The sequence below is a fragment of the Alligator mississippiensis genome, chromosome 1 (assembly GCF_030867095.1).
Source record: "Alligator mississippiensis isolate rAllMis1 chromosome 1, rAllMis1, whole genome shotgun sequence".
Taxonomy (NCBI): domain Eukaryota; kingdom Metazoa; phylum Chordata; order Crocodylia; family Alligatoridae; genus Alligator; species Alligator mississippiensis.
In genome coordinates, this window is record NC_081824.1 from 276,653,055 (window position 1) to 276,667,239 (window position 14,185).

The 14,185-nt window shown below is 38.1% G+C and overlaps 1 protein-coding gene across 13 annotated transcripts in view; it reads right to left on the reverse strand.

The window, feature by feature from the left end:
• The window catches only part of ROBO2 (roundabout guidance receptor 2), a 666,866-nt gene that overhangs the window by 114,612 nt on the left and 538,069 nt on the right, over window positions 1–14,185 (reverse strand). For all 13 annotated transcript variants that reach the window (XM_059720636.1, XM_059720642.1, XM_059720638.1 and 10 more), the window contains exons 10-13: window positions 11,041–11,246; window positions 5,343–5,424; window positions 4,231–4,396; window positions 2,356–2,522 (exon numbers count right to left, since the gene is read on the reverse strand). In XM_059720636.1, coding sequence (XP_059576619.1) covers window positions 2,356–2,522; window positions 4,231–4,396; window positions 5,343–5,424; window positions 11,041–11,246 — 621 coding nt within the window. The remainder of the gene's footprint in view (window positions 1–2,355; window positions 2,523–4,230; window positions 4,397–5,342; window positions 5,425–11,040; window positions 11,247–14,185) is intronic.

Consider the following 14,185-nt stretch of genomic DNA (forward strand, 5'->3'; position numbering starts at 1 on the left):
ATGGCTTAAGGAATTCTTGCTTGTTGTAATGATTTGCAAGCCATCAATGTTCTGCTGATGGTTATTTACCATATTTTTATTTAATATCATGAAGCCAATTGTTAAACTATAAAGGGTATCCTGCACAAGTGCTGCAAATTATATTGGATATCACTGCTTTAGTTGCTTCTTTTCTTTTTAGTGGTTAGTCTGAATAACAATGTCATTACATGCCTGCTTCCTTTGCGAGTCTGAGGCCCCTCTACATGTTACATATATTATGCAATTAATTGATTAATTGTGAAGACCACACATGCAAAGTAAGACCAGCTACACATGCAAAGTCATCATCACATGATAAAAATGAATATCCAGTGATAAAAAGAGGCAACCAGATATAAAATTAGTGCTTAAAATGTGCAACAACTCTATAGCTGGTTTCTGTCCAGCTTTAATTTGAACGTGTAGCAGGACCCTGAGTTTAATTCAAGCAATATTAAAAATAAAATCAAAACATTATGCTAATTCTAAACTGATTTTATGATTTAATTCTATTAAACTGTAGAGTACCAAAGGGGCTATAAATATTCTACATGTTGCAATGTGTGTGGCTGGTGAACAGCTTGTGGAAATAGAAACTATAACACATGTTGGAGCTAAAGGGGAAAAAAAACTATTTCTATTAAAATTACATCTCTGATCAGTATGCCAGACAAAAAAAAAAAAAAAAAAAGGAAGAAGAAGCAACAACAACAGCACCCTGGCCTCCAGATACAGAAAAAGAACATTCTTGTTCAGATCTAAATCACAGTACTAACTCCAGAACACGGGCTGGTGTAATGGGAGGCATTCAGCTCTGCCACTGATATCCATTTTGCAAAAGGGGCTAGAAGAAGAATTTGTGACAGTGCTTTAAGAGTCAAGCCTCTGTTCTGTTTCCACCTAGCCCTGCTTTTTCGGGACAGCGACTACTACCTTAAGTGGCCATTACACAGGATATGCCGGGGTGTAGAGGCTACCTACAAACTCCTTGCCTGTTGTGCATACATACCAGGGAAGGGAAGATAGGGCCCTAGATGAACTGTGAAGAAAACTATTATTTTGGATTTTCTCTGCAATGGAACAAGTCTTATTACAATCCCAGTTCATTACTGTGCTCCACTGCGTTAAGTGGAGATTCATACTTTGGTGTGCAAAACCTGGACAATGTGGTAACAGAGCCATGCCACCTCTATGCTTTCCAGAGGGGTTTACTCATCATTAGACATGTGTACAAGGGGAGCAAGCAGGATACAAAAGCACAAACTTTTAGATATGATATCATTTCAAACTCATAGCTCTAGATAACTGAAAATAATAAATAAGTGGACCTTATTTGATTGCATTAGCTATCCCAAAAATGAGGGCTCCTTTCTGCCACCCATTTTAGTTTAGCACCAGTGGATGAATGCACAGAGCATATAAATCTATCAATTAATAAATACACATCCTTTTTTCCCTCTTATTATATAATTCTCAGCATCTATAAACATTAAAATGTATACCTATTCAAATATTAAGGCACTTTAATACTCTAGCAAATTTGTGCCACCCTTTTCATGAAAATTGGTTGTAAACATGGGTTTGTACATATATGGTACCCATGTGTTTAGTGATCTTTAATGCACTTATTGTTACAAATGTACTTGAGGGCCAGAAGCACTATTATTCTCCTTTTACATATGGAAGCACAGAGAAATTAGGGGCTCATCTACGCTGTCACACCTTGGCCATGTGTTCTGTTTCTACGCATGCCAAACCCTTGACATGAAGCGGTATATGTGCTTATAGTATTCCTGAGCATGCACTGAGGGGACAGCCTAAAGTCCAACAGCCTAAGATGATAATAGAGTCTGAATTCAGGGACACCATAAGGCAGTTACACTACACCTTTTCTTGGTGTGGCATGGAGAGTGAACAGATAAGTCCTAAAGGTCAGATTTTAAAGGTATTTAGAGTCCTAGGGATGGAGATAGGTATTTGTACACCTTTCAAAAGAGCTTAGGTGGCTAATTCCAATTAATTTTAATAGTGATGAGACACCAAGCCACTATTAAGAATCTGGCCCTGACTTGTGTCTAGTCATCTAAAGGGCCAGTGGTGTAACAAGGAACTGAACTTTGGTATCTCAAAGGCTTGAGCTGGTACCTTAATCAAGAGACTCCCTTTCTCCTCTGCTAGTTGTGCTTGGGCCAGAATGGTGCAAAGCCAGCAAAACAAACCACGCAAACGGAACTGTTTTTCAGCGTTTTTCCTTATTTTTTTTGTTATAAAGTGAACACAGCAGAATTCCAAGAAACAAGTGAGGTACATGCCATCGTTAGCAGCTGTCATTACCTTGTGTGCGGACAGGATCTGACATAGGGCTGGGATCGCTCAGACCTTGAGGGTTGATAGCTCTCACCATAAACAAATAAATCGTATTGGGCCGGAGTCCTCTGACAGTGTAGAGTGTTGTCTTTACATGATTAGCCACTGTTTGCCAGCTATTGCTCACAGATTGGCTGCAATAAAAACACAGTTATAGACTATAGATTAAAGCAAAAGGAAAGGGCATTATAAAATTGATTTGGGTATTAATCTCACGGTAAGGATATCTACTTGAAAAATTATTAAACTCAGTGAAAGAAACAATTCTGCTGTTTTCAATTAGTTCATCAGGATATGTAGGTCACAGTATAAAGCAAAACAATAGTGCCATCAAAAATATTTCAAACCAGCAGAAGTGAAAGCCATTGCTAATACATTATATTGCACTAAATAAATACCTGCAAAAGGAACAGACATGGGAAAAAGAAAAAGGTAAATTTGAATGATAAATGGGAACCTCTTGAACATAAACCTCTGAAAAGAATAAACCTGTTAAAAGAATAATTTTCTATACTACAGAGTAAATTATACCAATAAATTGTCCTGCTGAAAGAAAATCCATATTCAAAATTACGAAAGAGCCTTTCTAAAATACATCTGTAAAAGAAGAAAAATGTATCAATGTTTTTCCTGTAGTTAAGCTTTTGATTTGACTGCTCTATACAGAGAATACAACTCTTTGCAGCTGTAGATACCTCGTGTGATTGCTAAAATAGCTCTTAATATAAATATACAGCTTTTGTTAGAGTCATTGATGGGATGTCACTGTAGTTTATCCAAGGTCAAATGGGCACCTTTACTAAGGTTAAAGAGAGAATTTGAATTCATAGCTGTCCATCTTCTATTATTCATTACAAAGTCTTTAATCAAACCAAATGGAAAAATGATGGAAAGGTAGCCACTATTTTGTTTAAATTATTTTGTATAAACAATCAGAATGTTAGAAAATAAGCACATTGGAAGTTATAGAATTATTTTTCATTTAGGTTTAGAAATGACACCTATGCATATATATAGGAAGAGTAGTCAGCATTTGGACTTTCTTAGCTTTTCTACATTTTGATTTACTTCTAAATTCTAAAATGTACTAATTAAAAAGAAAATTAGGTCACCTTACATATTCATTACTTTGAAGAAAATGATGTACTTTGATTAAAAAATTGCTCAAGCATGTGCCTAACTTTAAGCAAATAAGCAGCCCATTGATACATGGATAAAATTGGGCTTACGCTTGAATAACCTTCTGAATCTGACTTACTTCTCCATGAGGATGAGCATTGCAATCCTAGGAACTACAGAACATGGACTGATCTCTCAGTGATCCGATGTCTGCTTTCTGAATGCTATATTTCATTTTCCATAGCATTAATATACAGGAAATTAAAATATTTGTATTCTGTTCAGTTTCTGCTTTTTGAAGACCAAGGCTTACATTAAATGTGCAAGGCTTAGGGAATCTTAATTATTTTTTTCTGGTTTGCACAACCCCAATTAAACAATTTCCTACGACATTATCTAATTTGAATATCACCATTCTCCCTGGAAATGCTTAGTAATGATCAGGATTAAGAAAAACAGATGAGTGAACACATAGCTCAGCTAACCTACTACTGACCTAAAGAAATAGTCAAGCACTTGTCTAACCTTTTTACTTGGAAATGGGTGGCTAATAAGAAAAAAAAACCATGAAGATCAAAAATGAACTTCTTGCCATCAAAGATAAAGTCTTTAATGAGTTCACTGAATTTGCAGATGTCCATAAATATATTTCCATATCAGGAGACACTAGGGTTTAAACAAAGTTAGAAAAGAAAGAGATTAGAAGTGGAATAATTCACATACCTAAAAGCCTCAATGATATATGCACTAGCTGCTAGGCTTCCAGGGGTGCCTGGCTGCCAGGACAAAGTGACACTGTTCTTGGTAACATCTGTGACCTGAGGTTTGGATGGTGGTCCAGGAAGGTCATTTATATCATAATTTTTACTGACTGTTGCTCCTCCAGACTCTGAAAGGGAGAAATATAAAATATTGAATTCTTCCCCCCCGGATTGTGTAATTTTTGTTAAAATAAGAGAGAGAATAAAGATACAACAAAAGTATATTCAATTTAGTCGACACAACGGTACCAATCCATATTGCAGTGACTCAACATATATCTTGAGTTTTCATAGATTCATAGATGTTAGGATCAGAAGGGACCTCAATAGATCATCGAGTCCGACCCCCTGCATAATCAGGAAAGAGTGCTGGGTCTAGATGACCCCAGCTAGATGCTCATCTAACCTCCTCTTGAAGACCCCCAGGGTCCCTTGGGAGCTGGCTCCAGACCTTGGCCACTCGAACTGTGAAGAAGTTCTTCCTAATGTCCAATCTAAATCTGCTCTCTGCTAGCTTGTGGCCATTATTTCTTGTAACCCCTGGGGGCGCCTTGGTGAATAAATACTCGAGGGTTACAAGAAATAATGGCCACAAGCTAGCAGAGAGCAGATTTAGATTAATATAGAGTTAATATACGTGAATTTAGTGCTACCATTTGGGGCATGCATTTTTGGTTGCTGTGATGCCAAAGAAAGTGATAGGATGAAAAGTATATTAAGAGATAGTATGTTAAGAGATAGCACCACTCAAAAGTGAAGCTGGGCCACCTGGACCCATGCTCTGGCCAGCACAGTGCTGGCCCCTGCCTCCCCTACCCAACTTGGGGTAACCTGCCGCACACTAAAACATGCATGGCACAGGCGTTCCCCAGGAAGAAGTAGTGGTGGCGCAAGGTGCACTGCTGCTACTTGTCCCTGGGTAACCAAATGGCCATGCTCATCTGGATACAGCCTAGAAGTCTCAATCTTAGAACCTTTTAACACAGTGATTTTTCTTGTTGACTCACAATGCTGTAAGACAGTGAGCACTTTCATATTGTGCCAAGTGCAAAATAAGCTCAATATGTGACTTACCTGTCACCTCTAACACAGCACTCCAAGATGTCTCCCCACTGGAACTTGTGGCCACACAGGTATAAGTACCAGTATCAGATAGCTAGGCATATAAAAATGGTTAATGACATTTTTGACGACCTGTTAACATTAACTGACACAACCATCTCCTTAACTACTTTTCCCCTAAATATTTCTTGGTGTAAAATAAGAGAGATTTAGCCTACATTTTACAGCAGACTAAAAGACATCAGACATTTCTCAAATAATCATTTAATGGTGGCTTACTTTTAAAGAACTATAATAAGATTACTTGGTTCTAATAGTTGTGCTCTGTATTTTCTCTCACCACAGACAAGTTATTGTAATTCTCATATTGGTAATGGAACTAGAATTGGGTAGGGGCATTACAGAATGGTTATTTACATCTAAAAAAGACAAATTTTAAGACAGAACTAAACTAGGTGAATTCAAGAAATACCATATCAATTTAATTGTAAACATGACAATTTTTTTTTTGTGAAACTGGTGCCCTAGCAGGTATTAAGTCTGTCATTCATAATCCTGTGACTGCCTAGACTCTTAGTTTCCAATCCCAGCAGGAATTCATTTTATCCTTCTATGGTAGAGAAAAGGATTTTTATGCAGTTTATGATTTGTGGGTCTCGCCGATGAGACCTCTAAACCATAGCATGAGATCTGAAAGCTACTTAGAAATAGACATTAGAGTCTTCCTGGAATTTTTCAAAAAGATAAGGTTAAATCTGTGTCCTGGGCCATATTTCTGCCTCCCCTCTCCTCTATTATGCAATGTGCTATGAACTTGTTATTAAACTAGCAGCTGCATTTTGCCCCAGAAGTGACTACATTTCATTAGTGGTGCAAGTCTGGATGTTGTAAAGTGCAATTAGACCTTTTGGGATAAAAAAAACAATAACAGTGGAGTGGTGAAAATGAAGATTATGATTATCCCTTTATTTTTTCAGGTGTTCAGCAGTTGTTTGGGGAAATTGCTTCAAGTCACATTGGTGGTATTACAGTTACATTTCCCCCACCACTTCTTACATTTTTCTGTTGCACTGACGTATTTCCCTGGTGCCTCGTTATTCCACATTTCTTAGAGCCAAGGTCTACTGTGATTCGGATCTGATGATTGCTCCAGTGAGGTAAACTAAGATTAGTGGAAAACTGTAGGTGTTTGAAAGTATGGACTATACAAAAAAGCCTGTAACCTACTGCAAAAAAATGAATATAGCCTGGAGATGGATATGGAGTGGGGAGACTGCTGACTGTAGTGATACAACTGAACAATTACACTTTTTTATAAGAAGGCTGCCTTGAAACAGCTCAGGGGAAAGAGGACTAAGTCCAAAATGTTTTAATGGCCTTTAAAATATAGGATATGTGTGTTCTGTATAATATGCAGACTGGAAGTGTAAGCAATGTGCTTATAGCTTGATTTTTCCAGGACAGGTGATGAGGAGAATCAGTAAGATATTCTTTTCGATTCCTGCTGCTGTATAATTTGTTTGATTTTGAACTTTGTCATGTTTTAATTTTGCTGGCATTTTCTGCTTCGAGCCCATTACCTCTGCAGTATACTATTGTTGTGGACAGGGGATGGTTGGTAAATGGGGATGCAGATGAATTGCATGAATCAGGTTTGAATTTTAAGAGAATCCAATTGCCTTAAGAAAATGTTTTAAACTATTCTGACACTGGCTGAGAGATTAAAATGTATAGGGGAGGTATTTGGAAAAAACAAAGGTGCTTGAGGTAAGACAGCTTCACCAGCAAGGCAGGGGAGCAATAGAACATTCTTTGCTACAGTGTTTTATTGGGTGCCTTCTGTGCTGTTGATTAGGACCATATAATTCCTAGTTATATGCTAATGGAAAATGTTTCTTAAGGCAAAGTTTCTTAACTGCAGTTGTTTGTCACTATGTAGAAAATGTATTGATGATACTCCACATCACTGAAGTTGTATAGTCAACTAAATATCCAGACTACATTCAAATTAGGCCTAAGAGCATTAATGTGGAATAGTAAGATTGTTTGCACCTTATTTCTTTGATGTAACACAACACATAAATGGGGAGAAAGGAACAAAACACAGGCCAATAACATCATGCCCATTTTTTATGTCCTGTTCCACCTCATTCTATGTAGGTTATATTTTGTTCAAACTTTCCAAGTGGCTGCTTTTGAGGATCAAACTGGAGAGAATTTGCTCCTTAAAAACATTTTGAAATATATAGGACCCTTCTTGGTTAAGTCTGCCATTTTACCCACCACGCTTCCTGCCTGGATTACCATATTTACTTGAATATAAGACAGCTCCCAATAATTAGATTCTCTATATAGAAAATATATTAATTTATTATAATTATCCAGGCACAGAATCTACTTATTGGAGGTTTGTCTTGAATTAGTCTGCTTCCCACTGCTACATCAGGGGAAATCAACCTGAAGGAACAGGTGCTTCCCTTATACTCCAACTTTTTCCTCCTGCAGCCCCTTCACCCTCTCCTTAATGTGAGACCCTGTTCTCCTTTAGCATATGGAAGTGAGGGGGAAATTTAAAAACACTGGGAACAGCTACATGAGACACTTACTGCAAAGCAGACTAATTAGCTCCACAGTAAACATCTCACATCTACATCACATCTACACATGTGACCTTATTAGGCCACAGGAAAATAATTAACTCCACAGCTGGATAATACTTCTGACTACAAATACTACCCCCCGGTGGAGTTTTTTTTTACTCTGCAGCACCCATTGCACATGAAGCTGGCTGGGGCAGAAGGGTGCATCAATACAGGGGCTGCCTGATGGCTAGCCCTGCACTGGAGCACCCTTCTGCAGCACACTGAGCCGAGCTGACGCAGTTGTGGGGTGGCAGGCTGACCCCCAGGTCTCTTGCCAGCCGGGGCTGCTCCAACTCAGTTCAACGTGCTATGCTCCCAGGCACATGTGTAAATGCGGTGCCTGGGAAGCGATAAATGCCAGAGTGATAAGCGCCAGCGTTTACTGCTTTGACTTAATTTCATGTGTAGATGCGCCCACCGGCTCTAAAATAAACATACCTGTGGTAATGTATACATAGGCCAAATACTATAAGTTCCTATAGGCTTAGATCATTCACAAGTGATACATTTGACCATTTTTGGAAACTGCTGCAAGGTTTAACACACATACTCTATAAACACACTTTTAAGCAGCACTTTTGTACCTACTTAGAAAGAATATAAACTATTCATTATATCAGTTCAAAGCCAAAAGACTAATGTTTTACCATACAGTTCTTTGGGTTGGGCCCCAGCAGAATCAACAGCATTTCAAGCCATGGTGACCCCACAGCTCAGCACTGCTCAATATATGCGTGTACTCCAGATAATCCCCAGAAAGGATCCATGAGTTAATTAGCTCCCCACTCATGCCTGGAACTGTGTTCTTTTCATGAGTCCTGGGATCCTCCAAAATTTTATACTCAGATGAGGGAGACGCAAAAGGGGAATTTTATCCTTACTGTTGATTTAGGTAGTGGAGTGCTGGAGAAACATTTATTTTATTCATTTAGTATTCACTCTTGTTTTTCTCCAAACAATGGCACATGGAGAGAGTATGTGGGTGCATGATTGCCCTAGGGTTCAATGTGGTAACTGTGGACTGGGTTCTCCTGACTAAACCTGGCCACAAGTCAAAGAAGAAGGACCATGCCCATTGGACAACAGGATGAGTGGGGCCTCAAGTTTCTATATGAGAAGGGACCATCTTTCCCAATATCTTGAATGCTTGTATGATAGCAGTCAGAACATTTTTTTTAACGAGTGAGATGCTAAAATCCTTATTAGCTGGTTGTGGGATAGGAGGAACTAACAGTAGCCTGGCCCAAGAATTAAGGAACAACAGATCTTGTTGGGGTCGGACTGAAAGAAGAGTTAAAATCTTCCAGTTTTAAATTTATTCATAAAAGTGAAGCATCTAGGTTAAATACATTTATGGTGCTGTGTCTTTCTTCCTGGTATGTCTGACTCAACAAAGCACATTACTGCAATCAGGAGATTTAAGAAATGTCTTTCTGAGCCCTTAAGGAAAATGGGTATTAGAGAATGAGCCACTTAGAGATCAATAAAAGCTCCATGTCATTTAAAATCACACTTAAATTCCTAAGTGTGCTGTGTTTTCTCCCCCCCCGCCAGTATTTTTTTTCCCCTTTACAGATCATGTGCCACTAACAAAGAGATTAATGTGCTGGCACGATTCAACACCTATTTTACTGCTTGCATGCAGACAGACATCCCACAAGCTTCTGCCTCATGGACATTCCACAGAAGCCCATCATTAATGCCCTCCAAGTTTGTTTGAAATCACTAAGCTCCCACCTTTAATTGTTGCTTTCTAACACTACTGGGGAATCTTGACTATTCAAGCGCACTCTTTAATCCAGCTTGACAGTAAAAATGCATTAACCTTCATGGCCCAAACCCGCCTTTAGCCCAGAGAGGAAGGATAAATTGTTTACCCAAGGAAAGCTAGCATAAATTTTTTAATAAATTCCATTTTGTTCCAAGGAGGTTAACAATTCATTTATGATCACTGATTAGATAGTGACAGAAAACAAAACTGCAGTTTGTTTTTTTGTCCTATATAGCTCAACTGAATGGCACTTGTGATAAAAGTAAATGCAAGCATTTCTCTATTACCACTGGTAAAATTAAGTAGTTCCTGAAATTGTTTATTATTTAATGTACATAGTATATTTGCTTACATATGACTATAATTGAGGTATTTGCATGTTTGTGCATCTCATATATTGATCTCTATACTTTTTAAATATATAGATATATACTTTACAAAGGTTGCCATGAGCAAGACATTTGCCAGCAATTTACAGCATTGTCGTACTTGGAATGCGACAATCTGTGGACTTTCTCTGTATATTAAGGAAGACATAATTATATTATCTGAATACCTACACACTAAAAGATTGGTATACGTTACTTTTTGCATGATGACTTCTCTAGATGTATGTAGAGAGACAATAGAGGATCGTGTCAAATGCCCTAGTCTGTGATGCCCTGTGGGCCCTGACACAGAATATCATCTGCTCTCCATTGCTTCACAAAGACAGCATGGCTAGACTGGAGGTGGGGGGAACTTAACACATACTAGGACTGCTGCATCTGGCAGAATCTGGAACAGCTACACAATCTGATGAAAGACGGGTGAGGAATCCCCAGCATCAGTGATATAGAGGCAGTTCCAGGCCACTTTCCAGGCCCAATATAAAAGATGTAGTAGGGAGAGTGTGTAGCCAAAGGCCTAGTGAACACCTGCACTCCCTGGCATAGATGGCTCTCTGGTCAGCTAGCACAAACAAGGCTCTGCAACTTGTAACAGTGGGTGAACTGGCCTACGGCCTCAGGATTACACAAGGTGCAGAGATGGTAGCGTCCTGAGTTCAGCTTTGCCAGCTCCCATGGGTAGTATACTCTAACATATTTTAACTAAATCCAAATGTGCTGAAATTGGCTCAGCTCTACAAACAGAGCATGTTTTATTGTTTAATTTCACTGGCAGAGGTTCAGTGAAAATGTGAGTAGATATGTTAACTGTCAAGGTGAGGCTGCCTATCTGCTCGATGAGGGCTCATCACCAGCTCAGGAATGACCAAGCCCCGTTTGTATAATTTTCATTTGTATAAAGTACTCACCCGTAGCATTTTAATTTGCAGGGTCCCCTGATCCTGTATGGATGTTCTAGGATCTCTGCCCAGGAAAGTGAATCCTTCCTTTAACCAGCTAATAACAGGAAGTGGGTCACCAGTCGCCTTACATTTCAGCAAAGCTGTCCCATCTACTGCTAATGTCTGGTTGACTGGCCCCTGAAGAATGATGGGTGGAGGCCTGTCTGTTAAAACTAAGTGAGAACATAAAACATTATTATTTTTTTCCTTTTTAGAATCACATATAGCAGTTAGCATCTCATTTGCAAGAACAGACTTGCATATGTTTTTCAGACAGGCCAATACACTATTTCACTAATCAGGAAAACATTAAAAAGTGTGTGCTTAGATCCTGTTAAAGCCAACAATAAGCATGTGCTTAAATGCTTTCTTAAATAAGTATGTCTTCCAGAATCAGGGCCTAAAAGAGGAAGGTTGGTTTAAAAAAAATAAAATAAAAGGTAACCCAAATCCCAATTAACTTTATTTGGTTAGTTAAAAGTGGATATTGGATCAAAATTTCCTATTCATGCTCCATCAACAAATAATTTTTTAGCTGGAAACATCTAACAGTAAAATAAAATCTTCTCATAATTTTGAGCACCCTAACTGATTGCACTGCTCTCTCCAGTGGGGAACAATTCCAATTTAATCAAGCTGTCTAACTGCTTACTTATCAAATCATTTCATCACCTTTTAAGACCATGAACTCTGCTATTTTTCTCCTAATATTTTACATTTGCATGCTTGAAGTATTTCATAAAGGACTCTGTAACCAGTGAGTGCATGGCTGCCTATAAGCCTCATTCTGCTACCAGTGGGATATCTAGAAAATGAGGTAAATGCTTATGTTCACTTTTCTTGCAAGAACAATTTTTCATAAATAATTCCGCTGTTGAACCTATTCCCTGTGCCATCTGTTAAGAAGAAAAAATATATACTTCTTTGTTTCTATAGGACTGATGTAAACAAAAAAAGAAAGTAAAATACACAATCATGAACAAGGGGCTAGATTCTTTATTGTCATCAACTGAGTCAAACCAGCATAAAATCAGTGTAAGAGTATTGAGAATTTGCCCTCAAATGTTTAGTTTCCACACTGCTGCTGTTTTAAATCTCTGAACAACAGGTTATTTGGCATCTGAATGAAAATATTCTAATAATTGGAACCATCTTCTTTGTGGGTGTAAATTGCCATCATGGATGTCATTGGAGCTATCCCCCTTTACACTATCTACACATCTTCTTCAATGCACTTAGCATTTTGATTTCTCATAAGAATCTTCATTCCGTATACAGTTTACGAAATAGGACAGTGTTAATAAGAACTAGAGTTCCTCACTCCACCCTTTTCACCTCCACAAAAACTGTTTCTGGATCTCTGATGTCACAACAATCCTAAGCACTTTTCTTTATATGAGAAGATAACCTGTAATTATACTACTTTGGACTATTATCTCATCAAACTTACTGAAATAAAAAATTTCACATTTAAATAAAAAACTATTCCAAATGATTTATTATTGTAGAAAATGATAACTGCCCTGGAAATTCTGAAATGCAGTACACTGAATTCAGAAATGAAACAGGAACCAATTTGACACACAAGGGCACACAATGGGATTCATTTTCATTTCAGCATGTGTTTTTATATTTCAATAGTCAAATAGACATATCACACAACTGTTGATGAGTGCCCATGACTTCATACACATATTCAGATGATCTGGGAGAATTTTCCTGGGTTTCTTTTCCTGGTAGAAAAAACTCACCCAGAGATTCCTGAATAATTTTGCTGAGCCAGTGAAGAGCAGAGAGTTTGCAGTGCTGATGCTGCAGAGCCAGGAGCCTCCTATGCACATCTCAGCATGTTCTGCAGGTTCCCTCACTTGGCAGCAGGGCACAAGGCAGCCCTGATTGTTTGATTGAGACTGCTCAGACTCAGCTTGGGTCCCCATGCAGCACAATGTGGAGATTATGAAGGGGGCACGTTCTGCTTTCTGCTTGGCTGGAGCAGTAGAGTCCAGCCCAAGCAGCACATTGTCTGCTTGGGGGAAGCAAAAACAAATAACCCTGGGATGCTAGAGGGCTGTGCTGTGGCTTCTCTCAGAAGAAAAAGTGTATAGACATCCATTCCCCCAGGAGAAACTATCCTGGGATAAATCTAACCCTGGTTGTTCCAGGATTATTTTGCTCCAGGAACATCAATTTTTGCTCTGAGAGAAAAACCCGTGACATCTGTACGCTCATAGTTTCTACTTGAAGTACAGTGACTTTCCAAATAGAAACTGAATGTTTGCATGTGGTCTCTAATGCATGCATTTTGAGACATAGCATTTTGGTCACAGTTTATACTATAATTATAGAAGTACATATTATACAATAGAACAAAAGAAAATACTTTTAGCATAAGTATAATCAGGGGAAGAGATATCCATAGAAGTTCCCATTTAGATTTTCAATGCAGAGCAATGAGTCTTTCAGTTTTCTAGTTGAGTAGGTATGGATTTAAGAATGAAAACATATAATTGCTTACGTTTATAACTACACCTCTTTAGTTATTTGTGGAAACTAATTCTCTTTTATATATGTAGCAATGTAGGCATTTTAAAAGCCTATTGCATTTTAGATATTGCTCTTTGGCATCTAATTAGTTTTTTTACTGCCCAAATGAGTAGCTCATAATCCTTTAAATAGGCTTGATCAATAAAGTAATTGAAAGTCTCCTGGCAAGAAGGAATCTTCATTTTCAAGGGTGTTATGGGTGAAAGACTACTACAGGTTTCCATGACACTAAAAGCTAAAGGTTAAATGAACACTTAGGGTTTCCAGTGATCTGTGAACAACTGTATTGTCTTCACAACTATGACCTGTAAATCTTCTGTAAAATATCTTTAAATTTTCCTGTTTTTGTCAGTTATTTAAATAAATAACCGCGATCCCTACTATATAGGTCTTGTGCTGAACAAGAAGCTAAATCCTGAGTAGCATTTTTGAAAGAAGTTTGCATATGTATTAACACTTACCCTATTTTAAAGATGGATCAATACTACAATAAGTCAATGAATAGTTATTGTAGCTTTATTTTTTCCCAGTGCACAACTTCTGTATTAATTTTCTATTAACATTTGTG